Genomic DNA, 17,860 nt, shown 5'->3' on the forward strand with positions numbered 1-17,860 from the left:
TCTCAGCTGACCTGCCAACTAGAATAGAGTAGCCTCGCTGAGACAGTGGTGGTTATCTCTGTCGGATTTGAGAAGACCCATGGCCAGGGCAGCTGCTTTGTACAATTCGTATACTTCTCCGTCGATCGTTCGTAAATCTTCGAAAAAGCGAGATCCTCGTCGATAGCACGTAGCAGGCGAATGTAGTATCGGTCTGCATCCCGTGGGGAAACCGATATCGACCGACCGATGGCATTGTATCCACCTAATGCACGATGTTTCCATCGGTAACGCAAACCAAACGCCCTCCACACAAAGTGCACAGGCATTTCGTGGTAAAGAAGATCGCGGGCCATATCACTCTCTGGAGAATCTCCGTCACACAGCTCGATATAGGCCGTCAGCATGATAAACTGATTCTGCTGCGAAACGTCTTCAATTCGGGCATCCGTGGGGTACATCACCCAATTGCCCGCCGTCCTCATGCACAAGTAGCCTGTGTACATGATGGATTTTGTTCGGCATGGTGCGGACAACCGTTTTTGTTGTCGGTCGATAGTAGCGTACACGGCCTTGAGCTCTCGTAAAAAGTAGTCGAGTTCCTCTTCAAGGCTACAATAGGTCAAGGCCATATTGTGTATGGTGTCCAGTCAAATAGCTGCACGAGTGCGAGGAACCTTGAAAGGGCAATTTGCCGTCGGAGTCGTAACCGCGTGGTTTGAACCATGGTGCAAAATGGCGACAAGTAAAGTGACAGGTTCAATTAAAGTAAGTTAGAGCGAGCAACAATAGCTAATATAAATGCACAGTGAGCTATAATCAACACTCTGTAACAATAAGTAATGCCGACGATTGTTAGTGTTGTAATGAAATTCCAGTTAGTTAGGCACGGGATCTGCGTGGGAGGAACGCTGGCCACGTAAGTTAGTCGCCAAATTGGTTGTAAATGTGGCTGTAAGAGCGAAAAGAGGTCGTAGTATCTGTATTTTCCAAAGAGCCGATAAGAGCCACAGCAAATATTAACGTAAAAGGGCAATAAAAGGTGTGAGCGTATAGTATAGTAAAATATTCCAATTAATGTAGCGTGGAATCTGCGTGGGGTCAAAATGGTAGCATACTCCTATCGTCAGTTTGGCCATTTCTTTGGTTGTAAATACGAAAAACGGTCTATTTTCCAAAGAGCCGTTTAGAGCGCAACAAATTTACATTAGAAAATTCGAAATGGTAAGCTTGTAAAAATTATCCACAATAACAAGGTAACGTGTATTAGTCATGTTTATCGAGAGAATTTTTATGATGATAAATGAAACGAATCATGAACATCTCAGAGAAATGACACATGTATATACGACAAGGAGGACACTAAACTGGCTCGCACGGATATAATGACAAATGCTAAGAGAGAGGTAAAGGTATTACGGTAGGTTGTAGCACATCTGTTGATAAGTTCTTCACAATGCTAAGCACAAGCCAAGCATTCAATGCTTGGCTTGTCTGGATTATTTACCATCTCGTGATTACATGGATTGCGTTTTTTTTATTTGTTTATCCACCCAAACTGCTGCAAGTACTAATCATCAGCGGAAGTCGTCAAGGTATAAAGTTGTACATGTGCTCACTCTAGAATCTACTCTCAAAGGCTCGCAAGAGTCACAATATCATCGACCTCAATGCGTCACGTAGCGTTCTTACTAGCTGGCCTGGTGCACTTAAGGAGTCTCGATGTGGCTTCAGCTGCTAACTCCATAGCCCAGCGTGAGCGTTACCTTCAACCTCTGGGGCTACCTAGGAGTGGTACACCACCGAATCAAGAAGAGAGAAACGCTATTAATATTCTCAATAATCCGGTCATCACTAAGCTCCGGGGCGCAGCAAAATGGTCAACGTCCAAGATTTCGGATAAAGCGAAGGTGGGGGCTATGCGATTCCAAGGAAAAACTGCGGATGAAGCCTTCACGCTACTAAAACTCGATCAGGCTGGTGATAAACTCCTTGAGAACAAACAGTTCAGCGTATGGGTCAGCTATATGACTAAGATCAACAAGAAGCACCCGAAGACAGCTATCGTGACAGCGTTGACAGCTCGCTCTAGCGACGAGCGTTTGGCAACGATGCTGGAAGCCGCGAGAAAAGTGGATGCAACGAGCGGAATCGCGACGAAGCTGCAAGTTGCCCACATGAAAGTTTGGCTGCGCGAGAAGACGTCAATGGACGCAGTGTTAAAATTCCTGACACTTGACAAGGGCGTGGATAGTCTGCTGACAAATCCGAGTTTCACAGCTCTGGAAACCTATGTCAGACTATTCAACAAGCAGAATCCTGGCAAGGAAACGAGTGTCATCAAAGAGCTGATGGTTTTTTACGGAGATGAAGCTGTATCCAAGATGCTCGAGGCAGCTAAGAAGGTCCCCAATACACATGCGCAAGCAACGGCCCTACAGAACGCGCAATTTAAACTCTGGTTCGCAGAAGGAGCAAAGCCGTCTCGAATCTGGAAAATGCTAAACATGAAGAAAGCATCGTGGACGACGAACCCGGATGCACAGGTTTGGCGTGGGTATCTCGACTATTACAAGCTGCAAAAGGCAGCGGCTGTCTCCACATAGTGTTCTTCAAAGTAGTCATGCCTCTCGGCAACGTCTGAGTTTTCAAACTTGTTGCTATACTATTACGCTCTATTCCACGATAAACCGAAGGATATAATACGTATCTTTGGTGTTTTTAAAGACCTAGGGCTGGTTTTCTTAGATCCCTAACATATCTCTGATGACGCCACAAAAAAAGACTTTGAAGGCTTGTAACCCCCACGACGAGTCCCGATCACGTATATAAAGCGTTCACATTGGCCTTGGTGGACTGCAATCTGCCTTATCTCCGGAAATGCCACCTTTCCGTCTTCTGCCGATCATTTAGGTTATGTTGTTACAGTCCCAATTTCTTACTATCCACTTAAGTAGTTAGAAACAAAATATCCAGTGCTATTTTAGATTCCAGGTTTTTGCTGATGGGGTACGTTAGCTACGTCGTAGCCTCCATGGGTACACTTTAATAGATTACTCTTTGAGCCGTCATTCCGACTTCTACATCAACCGGCCATTTGTGCCTCCGCCGCTCTTGGGCTCTGCTGTCCCCAGTCTCACGCCTCACTCTCTCTTCTATTTGCACTGCATACAGCGCAAGCAACAAGCAGCTCCATTCTGCTTCTCTCTCTCTCTGTGTTGCCAGCTAAAGACGCAGTCCAAGCGTAACCACTGCCGCCGATAATGCCGCTGACGTTGACCAGGAAGCAGAGGAAGAAGTTCGTTGTGCGTATCGTTCTCTTCAAGTGTGAGGACTTGGCGGCTGCAGATCTGGACATGGTAGGCGGCAAAAGTGACCCGTACGTGGTATTCACGCTGGACGGCGTGACAAGAAAGAGTTCGTGCATCATGAACGACCTCAATCCACAATGGTCGCCTCCCGAGAAGTTCGAGTTTGAGGTGGACGAGTGGGAGAATCAGTTCCTAATCGCCCACGTGTATGACTACGACCGGCTTAGTAAGGACGACCTTATCGGCTCTGCAGTGATCCCTCTCGCGCTCTACGCTGGGGACCGGCACTGCGAAATGTACAGCTACCCGCTTGTATTGCCCGAGGAGGTGGGCGGCTTGGGTGCCCCCAAGAGCGACTTGTACCTGCAAATCAGTCTGACGACTTGTGACGGCAATCCCGTTGAATATTACTATTAGAACCGGCCGATATTGTGGTTGACGTGATTATTTGAATTGTATTAGCCCCGAGACGTTCTGTGTTGACGAAGAGGAGCGTTTTTAAGTGACAGTAATGCAGACATTGTTATAAATTACTTCATTTGAGACGCGCCTGCAGCGAATTATTGAGACCGATAGCGGATACGGTACCTAAAGCGACTTGATACTCCTGATAAGAGCCTGATCGCCATCACAGGGCTGCAATACATCTACCGGTACGGGTTTCTAAAGTTCGACAAACCCTTATTAATACGAGACACTTTTCGAACGTGACAAAGACAACCGAAACGAGTTGCATTACATGTACCGCTGTAATGCTTTCGAAGGGAAAGGAAAGTGGCGCGTGATGCAAAGTTCAGTAGCTCCATATATATAGCTTCCACCAAATTGGCATAGCATTGCCGCCCAGGACGAGAACCAGGATCCATACAGTACTTTCATGTTGCTTTGGCTACCGGAGAGCTTCAGTAAAGTCAAGTCAAGTCATCTTGAAGAGCCAGGAGCGGCGCAATCCTTCCTCACCAAAATCTTCTCGGCACCATGAGAGCAGCAGTGCTCGAAAGACCCGAAACCCAAGTGGGAAGCGCAATGCCTGACGATCTTCCGACCTTGTTCAGGCCACCGCTTCCCATGATTCCCGTAGGTGCGTTCAGAATGGCAAATGTGTTGTTGGTGTGGCCAGTTTCGAGTCATTGGACCGCTGTAAGCAAACTGGCAGAGTGACTCTCCATGGCGCCGGTGGCCCGGGATTCTTTACGACACGGAGCTAAAAAACAATGCCGCTTTACGGCTCCAGCTTACGGACTGCTTGCCTGCCACCGGTCCCGGTTCTGAAAACTGTCGTAAGATCGTAGAATCCCCGCTAAAGACGAGTCGTTCGGTTGTCATTTCGGTTCAAGGAATTTGATCCGACCTTTTGAGCAAGTCAGAAAAGGAACCGGTACACATTTATTTATAAAGGTGCAATAACTTTATTTTTAGAGCTTTTTTGCTGCAATTTCGGGTACAAATCCATTTTCGCAGTAGTTGAGTTTACCATTTCAGCGAGGGGCTCGGATAGCCATACAAATATCAAGACTTTATCACGGGCCATCTGTTGTCGAACGCCCCTATCCTCCGCCTCCATCCACCGATCACGTCGTCCAGCCGCTGATCTCTCCTCTTCTTCAGCTGGTGTCGATACAAACATCCATGCCAGACGCGGGTCATTCAGCGATTGGGTCGCAACGTATTGCGCCTTTCAGACTCGTAGGAAAATCTCACCTTGCGAACGCCAGGATCGAGACCAGAGCTCTGTTTCGAGCACGTTCGAACTCACTCTGGCGACTCGGAGTGGCGATTCGATAGCCGAAACTTCAGAGGAGCGGGATCGTGCAAAAAGAGAACGAGAGCGAGCGAACGTCCGCCCGTCCAAATGTTAAGCGCCAGGCCGTCAGCAAGTCGCCCACCGACTCGGCCTGACACATTCCGAAAGTCGAGCCGCAACCCGCTCAACATGAGCCGTACGGCCGCCACCAAGACCACGGGCCATGCGCCGTCCACGTTAATGCTGGAGCGGATGCACGAGGCGGCCACGGACTTGGCCATCCTGGCCACCACGACACAGGGCTGGCGATTCGCCAATGAACGCAACGGTACTATGCTCTACGAGATGGCAGGTCGAAACCTGCCTCAGAATGTCACTACAGCCAGGAAATTCGGACGTGGAGCAGGCCACTCGTCCGACTATTATCTCGTCCGGGCAGTCACCACAGTACACACAGAGGTGGCCGCAATGCTCGACCTGTTGCATTCGTCTACTAGCGACGAGTTCCGACTCGTCATGCGGCAGGTTTTCCAACAGTATTTCCAGAACGGCGTCACGTTGGACAAGTTGACGTGTACCACTCCACCTCCCTTCGCCGAAGACCCAGATGCTGGCGTGGATGGGTCGAGACGCAGCTTTTCGGAAGATGACGCGTACTCGGTCAACTGGTTGACACTCAAGGCACAGTCCAAACTCGGAACGGTGGACAATCACCGAGATTTCACTCTAGTTTGCTACCAAGACGCGTTTTCTCGCCATGAGTCGGGCGTGCTGGAACGCGTCGGACGGGGCACAGCACGTGCGAGATCCAACACGTCAAATTTCCAGCCTCAAAGCAGATTGGTTGGCGTCCACGTCTTGAGTAGCGTCAACTTTCAGGATGTTCCGGAACTGCCTATTCCGGAATGTACGGACCGCCTCCACTTTCGGAACTCCGGATTCGTGGTCGAGGAGACGTCGGAGCCGAACATGCTGCGACTCTCGCTTCTGATGTCACTATTACCTACCAAGGCGACACTTAAGTATGCTAGGAAGTACCAGCGATGGCTGCAGACACTAGCGAGTTGTGTAGGCAATCTGGCGCAGGTGCTCAGACCCGAAGTTACTCTGCATTGTCTGAGTAAACTCACGTGGAAGCAGAGTGATCACTGTTTCATGTGTCTTAAGATGTTCCGCACATTCCGTCGGTGTCATCACTGTCGGTTCTGTGGCGAGGCAGTGTGTGGAACGTGCTCCAGTATGGTCAACATGTCCGGATACGAGGTCACGGACGGTAGCGGTAACACGCTGGCAGCCACCACTCTAGCGTCATCACAACGTGGCGAACCGAACGTCGACTTCAGTCAGACTGGAGATATCTGGAGCAAGACGTCGGGTGACGGCATGGGAGGTACACGTAGCAGTAACCCTCGTAACTTCCGGGAAGCCAGAGGCTGCAATGCTTGTGTCGCGGATCTACGTCACGGACTGACAGCTTCGGCTGTTGTGAGGATGCGCCGGAATTCGGATTCCGGAAGCAATTTTAGCGGTGATAGTCCGAATAATTACAGTGGCGATAACCCTCTGTTGGCGCGCTCGAGAACTGGACTAAGTGCCAGTAACGACGATGAGGAAGTCGTGTCGTATGACAGTTCGGATAACGTCAGCTATGAACGTCGTTTGGGATCGATTGCGACGTATATTACTTCGGAAGGCGGTCCGGGTGCACTGGTGGAAGAGAACGGACCCTTTACTGCCAGTAGCCTAGGACTGGATGAACCAGTGGATGAGTTCCCAGTTACATCCGACGAGCTGCAAGACACATTCCCGGCCGTGGACGAACCGGCCCCGCCACGGTTCCGAACTGTGTCCGATCCGGATCAACTTCGTCGTATGCGTAACGTGTCGGATCCGGAGCTGCCTCAACGTCTTAAGGACAAACACAGTATGGTGTCCATGTCCACTGCCAGTAGCTCGTTCTCGCGATCTTCGAACGACCGTCTTACCAACGACAACGCGTCACAGTATTCACGAGGCACCAACTTTTCGGCCATGTCGGACGGATTATTATCAGCCTGTGATCTCTCTCGTGACCCAGACATCTTGGCTCTTGCTGGCCTGTCGATGAAACCCAGACCGTCCGATGACTATGAACCTGCCTCAGTACAGCGACCACAATTGCCTAGCAGCAAGACGTACGAGATGACCAAACAGGTCATTGAGGAACCCGACAGTGAGGCGGAGCCTACGGCTAAGAAAGAATACAACGACGACGGTGCGTTCAACGGAAGAACCGTCCACACTCCATGGCCTGGTAGCAATGCGGAGTCTCGATACCGCAGCAACACAACCAGCTCACGTGACGACCTCTCCGTGCCTCAACCGGACATGCTTCGTCCTGCCGACGTTCTTCGTCATCGTAGTCAAACGACTGCTGCTATGACGTGGAATCCTGCTGCGACAGCTCCGTTATCTTCCTCGTTATTAGCTAAGGAAGCCAGCACGAAGACGAACAACTTTGCAAGCTCCAGTATTAGACCGACAACCGAAACATCGACAGAGACGTCGGACAGCAACAGCTTCCATTTTTTGAGAATGAAGAGCCAACCGTCGACCACTTCGGCTGCGATCGTAGCAGCCGCTGTCGCCACATCAGCAAAGCAAGACCAGGTGACGTCTAGCAGCAAGATTTATATCACTTCGTCAGCTCGACGAGGCTCCGTTCCGAAGCCCATGCATCGACTGCCACCTTCGGTTCCAGAGGACAGCCCAGTGTTGGGCCGCAACGACATGATCCCGTTGCCTCAGTCGGGCCAAGCTCCAGCGAATTTCGTCGTGTTCTCGGACTCCAGACGCGAATCCATCTTCACGCGAGCGGATGACGGTCAAGATATGATTCCGCTCGATTTTTAACGTTGGATACGAGGTGCAAGCTGAAATGCTCGAACGAAGAGCTATTTATCATTGAAGAGTGTCGTAATGCAATACTACCTCCGCTCGGAAAAAGATAACCATTTGTTTTTTTTTGCGCAGCGCTCCGCCTCGTTCATTTGAGCGTTTATAAATTTGTGAGAGGCTGGCTAGCTAGCTTTATGACCGAGAGCTGACAGTGAGAAACTAAGCAAGGCACAGGCGTTCATGCTCCGCCGTGCAACTACAGATACAAAAGCGGATCTAAGACGGCAACTACATCGCCACATTCTAAAAAGGCGCTCAGTGGGGCTTCTGGAACTTCAGCGGTAGGCGGTGGGGGGCTGCTCGCTGCAAGAAACAGCATGTACGCGTTATTATAGCATTGGCGAGTGAGATAGCGTCACAAGGCAGTGACGTAGGGAGAGTGCCAGCTCGTACTTGCTTGTCCTTGTGCCGGAGGCGCGCCAACTTGTGCGTGGGTCTGTCTGAGCGCACGCCGTATGTAGCCTTCCTTGATCAGCTGCTGAACCAAATAGCAGCTCATGTTGGACGCGCGCTGAAGCAGATGCTGGTTTGCGCGCTCATTGACAGGATCTGCAGCGATTCTCTCGCACAGCTCAGCTCGATCCACCTTCTTCCTACCACATGCGCTCTTCCTTGACTTGACCACGGCTGCTACTCGATCTCCCATCGAATTGATTCCACGCCTCCAAATTCGCTCGACAACTTGGCGGCCCACACGGAAGTACGCTGCAACCCGAGCGATCTCTCCATGTTTGACCACTTCTCCCACGCTGCGGAGCAGTAAGGTCTCCCAGACGGCCTGGCGCTCACTGTCTGTGATCTCCCCCAGGTGCCAGCTTACAAAATGAAAGCTGGGAGCGGGAGCCAGTCTGGTCGGGAAAGCGCGGGAGATTCGAAATCCAAAAAAAGATCGGCATAGAGAGGGTATTTTGTTGGGCAGGCTGTAATATAATTTGAAATGGCTATCTTTTTCAGAGCGGAGGTAGTATAATGCTGTGTAGTGCAAGAGTCTGGATTGTGTAGTATGCAGGTTCTGATAATAATATTGCTATAGTACTACTGTATATGTAGTATTACAATAAAAAAATGATTTTTGAAATTAAATCCTATCCATACTAGTAGTAGTTTTTTTAAGCTAAAAGTGAAAATTAATTATTGCAGCCAAACAAAGTATTCTTTCTTCACCATCAAAGTTAAGCAAAACCAGTATCGGAAGAACATCTCAGGAAACTCATACAGTATCCGGCTTCTCAGAAATAAAAAGTGGCGTTAATGGTAACATACTGTCTAGAAATTTCAAATGCGATGATTATTTCGAAGCACAAAGTGCCTTCATTTTTATTCTTGGAGAATTTTTTATAGGTATAGTACTAATACATAACGTGGTGTAGCTATTTCTAGAGTAAAAACAAGCATCGAAAATCTTAACTACTGGTATACAGCATTGGAATGGTTGAAATGGTTATTTTGTCCTATCTTGTACGATGTACCTACATATACCCTTTTAGAGGCTGTAAATAAAACTTCTCCACTTGAGGCGTGAAGTGGCATAAACCTGACAGGCTGTACCACAGGTAGAGAAAAACAGTATGCTTCTCAGCAGACACTCCGTTTTTATACTTTGACTTTTGAAATGTTTTTAACGCGGAGCTGTCGTTGGTCGACGAGGTCGAGACAGAACCGCTGTACTAATTGGCGCTTGCACAAATGGTCATCTCGAAGCTGTCAGGGTTTACTGGTAAATGGAGTAGCCACGGAGATCAAAATAAAGATGCCCATCAACATCGCCCGCGTATACAAATAAGACCAATTGATCTGTTCCTTATTGTCGTCGACATAAACTACGATGGTTTCGGAAGTACTTAAATAGTCCTCAAGCTGCAGTGACATTCGTCGGCATTGTCCAACACAGCTTGTCTCTGGCGTCGGCCAATGTTCGGTGTAAGATGCCGTGTAGATCTCATCTCAGGCACTCAACAGCTCCTTGTGACCCCCCTTCCCCCCCTCACGCACACCGCTTTTTTATATCTGTAAGTTCACATCGACTCTTCTTGGCCTACATCATTAATATTCTGATTTGCTTGACTTGTATCTATACGTACAAGCGCTGCACGCATCAGCCTTTATGATAACGTACGCACAACACACGTGGTACAGTCAGTGCGTTCTTGACTGCGGCTAATCAGACTGCTACAACACACCTATATGAAACTTTACGAACTTAAAAAAAATGTGGATGGGAAGAGCCTACAACCAGTAGAGCATTTGCAAAGAGGGGTGCTACAGCTAGATGCGCTCGCGCCATTGACGTTGTGGTGGAGTTGTTGCAGACGTGGCAAAGTTACGGAGCTTCACGGGGACGAGTAGCATAAAGCCTATCGAGGCATGCACCGCTTTGATCATGCAGCTTCGATGAGTAAGAGTATCGCTCTGCAGCGTTTCGGCGTCTCAGTGCATACGTCTCCGAGAATGCCCTCCGCAACGCGGTTCACGCGCTCAGTCTGACCATCGGTCTGCGGGTGGTCTGCTTGGACATATTAAACGGGTGCCAAGCACGTTACGTCCAAACCTTCGCACTAAAGGGCGGGTCTCGATCCGAGCCAATTGCATCCGGCAAGCCATGTTGGCGAAAGACATGGTCTAAGAACAGCAGCTCTGTACACTTACTGTCAATGAAGGTCGGCAGCGCCACTAAGTGAACCATCTTGCTCAGTCGATCTACAAAAACCACGATTCCTGTGTTGCCCGACTTATCCTCCGAAAGGCCAAATACAAAGACCATAGTGGTGGACTGCCTACACCCCGTGGAGACAGGTAAACTCACCAACGGCGTCGCCGCATTCGGCGTGGATATCGTTCGTTGGAACATCTCGCACGTTCGGACAAAGATGCTTGTCCGTTTGTACAGTTTAGGCTACCTGTTCATTGAGCTCACCGAGCCATAGGTCTTCTTTCAGCCCAAATGTCCACAAATGCGCTTAGTGAACCTCGTAGAGTATTCATTACTGTATGTCATCCTCGTGAGGACGAGCCATACGAGGCGTGCCCTCAGGATCAGTGCTGTAGCTCAGCAGACCATCATCGATCGAAGATCGATTCGGCCTCGTGAGGACCAGCCATACGAGGCGTGCCCTCAGGATCAGTGCTGGAGTTCAGCAGACCATCATCGATCGGGGATCGATTCGGCCTCGCGTGCAAGCACCTGGATAATTCCTTGTCAGAGTCTTTAAGCTCTCCGCTCCCAAAATCTTGTAGCATGGCTACGCAATATCATCGTGTTCATACGCTGCGCTAATCAGCACAAGTATAGACGACGTCATCGTAGTGACATGGGCTAGCTCGTAATCCGGCCGGCGCGAGAGCCTACGTTAAGCCGCCCCGGCTTTCATTTCACCTCGAAGCTATACCCGACGAGCCATTTCGCCAATCTTTGAGAGCTATGTGGTGACTGCGTCGCAGTGCGTAGCGACGCATGATCAGTAGAGGCTTAGAGCCTAGCAGGTGTTCCCCAAATTTGACTAGAGCATACTTCATGGCAAGTACCTCTTTGTCATGAGCTGGGTATTTCTTCTTTGCCACTTCGAGCTGGCGAGACTCAAACGCAATCACGATCTCGCACCCTTCGGAGTCTGCTTGTAATAAAGCACACCCTATTGCAAAATAAGAGGCGTCGTATACGACGCTAAACGGACGATCCGGGTCCGGTAGCGCAAGTACTGGCGCTCGAAGAAGGCCCTCCTTCATAGCTTTAAAGGCTTCGTCGCGTTTGACGTCCTAGCGTCATGGTGTATCCTTATTAAAGAGACTCGACAATGGCTGAACCATCTCCGCGTAATTTGCGCTGTACTATGCAAGTAATTGGCCACGCTAAGCCACTTGTGCAAGTCCTTCTAGCTCTTGGGAACCGGTCAGTTCACGATGGCCTTGACTGTGACAGGCTATGCCTGTAAGCCACGCTTCCCGATGAAGCACCCGAGGAAAGGTATCTCCTCCGCGTTAAAGACGTATTTGGCCAGGTTGGCATACAACTTGTTAGTGCGCATGCACCCAAGCACCGCTCGTAGAGGGTCAATGTGGCTCTCCACGTTTGACTTTCCGCGCTTAGCACGACAATGAACGAAGATATCATCAACGTACGTCTGCGTGTACGCCTGATGGGGTCCGAACAGCTGTGTCTCAAGACGATCGAGCGTTACTGGTGAGATCGACAGTTCCTAGGGCATCTTCAGCCACTCCAGAGCATAACGCTTGAAGTACGCACCGCTGGCAGCGGAACGTCGCTCGCTCTTGTGAGAAATTGGTAGTAACCATCGACCAAGTCGGGTGCGCTATACAACGTACAGCTTACCATGTTGGTCTGCAGAACATACTTGCGAGGAATCGGCGTCTGCACCAAAAGGGTGATCGCATTCAGCTTATTGAAAACTTAAGCAATACATCACTTGCACTACGACTTTCAGGCACAGAAAGTAGGCTTCGAGTGCGGAGATATGCTCTCATGCACCATTGTCTCGTAATTCGCGCTGAAGAATTCGTCGATGGCGTCACACTGCTCGCTTAACAAAGGTCATTGCCTTGTCACGCAGTATTTGGTTCTGGTAACCTGGTCCTTCGCATGGCACACGCCTCGTTCAGGAGGCAGACCCGTCGGTGGGTCCTACGAGACAACCTCTCCATACTCCTTCACCACAGGTATAAGGGGTCCGAAGGATCTTTTAGAACTGCCAGCTAACTTGTCGCGCTTATCGCCTTCTTGTTGTCACCCAGGACCGTATCGCTAACGACGGACGAGGAGCTAAACGCCTCCTCGGGTCTTACCAAAAACACCGCAGCTAAATCACCCGCGCGCAAAGCTTCACCGAATTCGGCAACGGACATCTCGTCCAGCTCTAACAGAGCATCCATAGTGCTAACTCGCGCGAGTTAAATTGATATGGACTCGGATTAAAGTTAGCTCGCGCAAATATAAATGAATGGCTTCTATGATGCCGATCAATCTGATTTGACCACATTACTCGCGCGAGTTAATCATACAACCACACAGAAGCACATAACATGCACAGCGGGCATAGTGTAAAAGCTGATGTCGCCTTCGACCTCCCCCGTCACTCCATTGACGAAGGTGTACAGCTGCTCACCGCAATCACGTGGAGCCTCACCGCTCGTCACGTTGGACACCTCGTCCGACGTCAAAGACGTCACAAACGCCCTGCGTCTTCTTCTCTCGCTCCCACCGCGACCGAGCCCGACCGGATGAGGGCGGTGTGGCAGCATCTCCATCACCGCCACCGGGTGCAGCAACATTGTCACTCCTCGAAGAGGATACAATGTCTCGCAAGACACTCGGCTGAGAGCCTAGAGGTCCTTGACCTTCACACAATGAGCTAGGGCTTACCTGCATCTCCTGGTCCGCGCCCACGATGCCTCGGCTCGCAGTCGACCGCGGCCCTAGGGCCACGCAACGGCAAACCACCGACCAGATTTGTACCACTCAGTGAATTACTCGCCACTCCGCGTTCGTCCTCACCATGACCCTGCAGCTGGTCATAAACCTGACCTGCACCGCTCAGCGGATAGTGTGCCGCACCACGTACGCCCTAAGGGGAAAGAGCAACCTCGTTGCTAGCAATTCCCGACATACCAATGTCCAGCACTCGCCTCGGTCTCGTGCTCGCGCCAAAATTCCTAGCTGATGTGGGCTCATGACCAAAGCTCCACTAGGAGCAGGGTGCGAAGCACCCAGCGTTTTCGACTTCCAGTCGATCCACGGCTCATGGCGTTCCAGCCAATCCATGGATGAGGTCATTTCTCGCATCCAGGTCTACAACCAAACAGCGCTCCACGCAATCGAAGCTCTCGAACTTCACATCAAGGTCGACAGAGACCTTCGACACAGTTACATGGCGTGGCGTCACAGGGGCTTGTGTGCTGGCTGTAAATCATTTCTGAAAACGGTGTTCATTGCGGTATGATATAGTGGGTTTTCATCTATTTACGAAACAGATGGTCCGAGATCGAATGTATAGGTCCCAATTTGCTGACAGTCTCCGAAATAAGAGCAAGGGTAATGTATGGTGACTATCTCGGGTTGGGTATGTCCCAGAGACACTTATAATTGTGAAGGATATGCCAGAATTGCTGCCATTGGGCGGATAAGTGACCCACTTAAAACCATTCGCTAAGACACCTCGAATCAGCGATTATGCGTAATCTAGCTACCATTGGCAATTATGTCACCGTTATACTCTGCAATCGTGATATTCGGTTAATGTATATTTCCTACTATAAAAACTCATATCCCAAACTCGCCGTAGTCGTTCAAGGTACCCGCAAGGTATGATCGACTAGAAATGACGTCGTACTGATCATTCGGATCAGATATTGTTAACTCGGACCCGGAAACCCAAACGTTTGCCTGCTTTATTTAAATCGGTCCCCAAAATAGCACGCAGCAAAACTGATGAAAAACCCAAATATATCAGGGACGATCACTGTTGGGGCTAGCTCGAAAAATATATCACCACGGATCTAGATTTTGCGAAATACGTTACAGATACATGAGTCAACAAATATTATATATTTATATTTCGGTTTCCCTGCTATTAATAGTTGCCGAGCACGCTAGCCACAGCTGCATCCCCATACAAATGTCGTATGTGTGTTCTCGCTAGCTATTCCACATGAATTGCAGTGTACTGTACACTAATCCCGTTTTCCTACCAGAACTACGACCTCCAACGTTGGTGGCTGTCGCTGAGTGTAATAGATAGAGATGAGGTTACGGGAAGAGCATCATTGTAAAAGTAGCGCTTTATTAAATACGATCTAGTTATGATGAGTTCCAGCGGGTTCGCTTTGCCTTTGGGACAAATCTGCTGGCAAGAGAAAAATGACTGAGCATGTGTGCATTCGACTTTAGCGATCCAGCTATGATGAGTTCCAGCGTTCGCTTGCCTTTGGGACTAATCTGCTCTAGAAAAAGGGCAAAAGAAAAAATGACTGAATATGTGTGCATTCGACTTAAACAGTGAATGCAGCCAAAAAGTAATTTTTTTGGTACTTCGTCGTGGAGCTGCTCACTAAGATTTTTACTTTATATATACAGTAGCTGTCGTCAGTGGATACGCTGTTGAGATCATTGCGAATTCTTTTTTCTTTGTTTCGACGGCGTGAAGTGTTTTAGTATAAACAAGTCAGTTAAAAAATACCTCAGAGAGCATGGCATTCCGATTTTGATTATTTTTTGCGAAACTAACTTGCGCACATTCAGTTTTGTAATGTTACAAAACGCTGTTCTTTTAATTTGCCAAATCCAGCACACTATTATTTTTTTCATTGCTCTAGGTGCGATACCATTTCCGCATGTTCAACCACCTAAATAACTGGATATATATCTCACTTGCCAATTTGCCAGAGCCCCCATATCACTACCACAAAATTGACATGCGCTCCCGTTTCTTGCTGTTGCTCGGAATCAGCCTTACGTATTTCCTCAGTACAAGCGCGAAAATGCTTGACGGCGTGGCCAACACCAATCCTCTCACCAAAACAAATATTCTTAATGCATCTGAGCCTCCAAACACCTCGACAAGGTTGTTAAGGCTGCCCACCACAACTCACCAGGACCATGAAGACGTACAAGACAAACTCGCAGGAGAGCGAGCTGGACTTCCAGGAATGACAAAGCTCGACGATCTAGCTTACAAACTCGCTTTGAAAGTGGAGACGAACCCCATTGATATATTTAAGGGGTTACGCGCTGCCAAAACTGGTGGAAAGTTGGAAGGCGACAAGGGATTTCTGAGATGGCTTTTGTACGTGAAGCAATACAGAGTTAAGCGCGGAGGGGGGGGATGGTTCAGCGATGGCAAATTGTTTGACTTACTGAGGAAAACGAAACCGGAAGCTGAGCTGGTGACACTATTTCAATCACTTCGAGGATACCCCAACTTCAAAGATATTGCCGACAAGATGCAGTCAAACATGATATTGATCTCCGCTACGAGCCACAAACTGACGAATGAGGCTTGGCTAAAGGCCAGAGAAACGCCCCAACAGGTTTTCGACATCTTACGTCTCGGAGATGAGACCTTACAGAGTCTCGGCAGCAGCTCTCTGTTTATTCATTGGCTGAGATACATCAAAGCACACAGGGCTTCGATTGAAAGTGAGTCATTTTCGGACTTGGATACACTCAGATTTTTGCAGAAGAGAAAGCCATTCACAAATGAGTTCAAGTTCGGAAATCTCTTTCAACCGATCAAGGACACACCGGACTTAGACGATCTTCTAAAAGGCATGCAAACACATCTCTATCGCAAATGGATGAGGGATCATAACGTAGACCCAAATGAACTCGCAAGACAACTAGGGGTCCCATACTCACTTAATTTCAGAATAATACCGAAGAGGGACCCCAGGTATCAAAATTTTCAAGCATACACCATGCACTTCGCTGAACAGAGGGGAGGAGCAGCGCTATTGGAGCAAGTGAAGAAGCTGTTTGCCGACAATGAACCTTACGCTGCACTGACCGCCGCTTAAAAAGCTTAAATATGAGCGTATTTCACTGTGCTCCGTGGAGAAGAAGTGACTCGAATGCGAATAATAGGCTGACATTGCTCGCTGTAATACACTTCTGTGATCAAACACTTTGTGTTACAAATAATAGTATGTATTATTTGGTCACTACCTAACAAAAAAAGGTACAATATTTTGTATCGACGCTCAAAGTTTACAGTATGTTTTTACACTCTAAGCAAGATAAAAAGTAATTAGTCAAATGAGATGCATTTTGTATGTTTTGTCTTCCTAGATCTAATTTAGAAGGACTAATTTTGAAGTAAAATAATCTTACTTGTTTTAATAATCAAACAGTGTTACCGGTACGGTAACACTGTTACCCTTTTCGGTGTTGGTCCAAAAACGCACTGGTTATGTTTTATTTTGAGCAGAGTAAATGTCGGCGCGTCGAATCGTGCGTGGCGGACTCGCATGCTGTTGACCGTCAACTTGACGAGCCATCGAGCGTTTGTGACGGCTCAATGGGAGCGAATGTGAAGAAAACAACGGCACAAACATTCGAAAGTACATTTACTGTACTGGAAGCGTATTGTGACTTTGCCGCAATTGTCAATGGGGTTAACGAGAAGTGGTTGTCAGAGCTGGATTCAGTAGGTGTAGGCTATACGTGTGAATTTCTTTCGCTGCTGTAAAGGCCGAAATAATACCGCAGAGAATCTTGAAGCGTGGTCCCCACACAGCTGTGACATGTGTACAGGTCGTCTCGTAAAAACGCATTGGTAAGCTTTTAAGTAAACTTTAAGCTAATAGTTTTGAGCACGACGATCAGTTTACCAATGGTAAAAAATCTTCTCGATGTGGGATTGCTTTTCTAAAGCGGGCTGCTTTTAACTTAAAAGTTTTAAGAAGCTTAGCAGAGAAGCCAGCGCGTGACGCCAGCGGAGGGATCCGATACACGCACTTGCACTTTGGAGAAGAGGCAACAGAGTGGCTGGCTGTTGTGTGGTAGCGGTACACGGTTAAATCAAAACACTTACAGTTTAAGAATTAGACGAGTCGAATGTCGTTCCGCCGGCGACTCCGTATGATGAGCTTTTCTGATGATCTGTATAGCTTGTACCATTCCCAACGTCGAAGAAGGCTCAAATGAGAGCTGAAAAAGAACTGGGAGGAGTCGATGGCGTTGCAACCGCATTTGCCAACGGCTTCGCCTCTTCATTCCCTACCGGTAACTATAATAACCATTGACATTTTGGGCCAAAAATGTACCTCGAAGTATAATAGTTCTGATCCATGGACCGGATTATGCAACACATATGACGTTCTACAGCCAGACAACATTCGAAATTTGGCCTTTCTTCAACCAATCAGATCGCCCGCCATTTCG

General features: G+C 48.6%; 4 protein-coding genes across 4 annotated transcripts; all 4 read left to right on the forward strand.

The window, feature by feature from the left end:
- Positions 1 to 1,649: 1,649 nt before the first annotated feature.
- On the forward strand, positions 1,650 to 2,585 carry PITG_04052 (secreted RxLR effector peptide protein, putative; the record flags this gene model as incomplete). Its single annotated transcript, XM_002905719.1, has 1 exon — positions 1,650 to 2,585. One exon carries the CDS (start codon positions 1,650 to 1,652, stop codon positions 2,583 to 2,585), a length of 936 nt encoding a protein of 311 aa, XP_002905765.1.
- A 459-nt stretch (positions 2,586 to 3,044) lies between these two features.
- Positions 3,045 to 3,714, forward strand: PITG_04053 (uncharacterized protein; the record flags this gene model as incomplete). Its single annotated transcript, XM_002905720.1, has 1 exon — positions 3,045 to 3,714. One exon carries the CDS (start codon positions 3,243 to 3,245, stop codon positions 3,705 to 3,707), a length of 465 nt encoding a protein of 154 aa, XP_002905766.1.
- Positions 3,715 to 4,268: 554 nt separating this feature from the next.
- PITG_04054 (uncharacterized protein) lies at positions 4,269 to 7,926 on the forward strand (the record flags this gene model as incomplete). The annotated part of the gene is made up of 2 exons (XM_002905721.1): positions 4,269 to 4,371; positions 5,006 to 7,926. 2 exons carry the CDS (start codon positions 4,269 to 4,271, stop codon positions 7,924 to 7,926), a joined length of 3,024 nt encoding a protein of 1,007 aa, XP_002905767.1.
- Positions 7,927 to 15,393: 7,467 nt separating this feature from the next.
- On the forward strand, positions 15,394 to 16,494 carry PITG_04055 (secreted RxLR effector peptide protein, putative; the record flags this gene model as incomplete). The annotated part of the gene is made up of 1 exon (XM_002905722.2): positions 15,394 to 16,494. The coding sequence occupies one exon, from the start codon at positions 15,394 to 15,396 to the stop codon at positions 16,492 to 16,494; it is 1,101 nt and encodes a 366-aa protein (XP_002905768.1).
- Between the last annotated feature and the right edge of the window lie 1,366 nt (positions 16,495 to 17,860).

This window comes from Phytophthora infestans, genomic scaffold (genome assembly GCF_000142945.1).
Source record: "Phytophthora infestans T30-4 supercont1.5 genomic scaffold, whole genome shotgun sequence".
Classification (NCBI taxonomy): domain Eukaryota; phylum Oomycota; class Peronosporomycetes; order Peronosporales; family Peronosporaceae; genus Phytophthora; species Phytophthora infestans.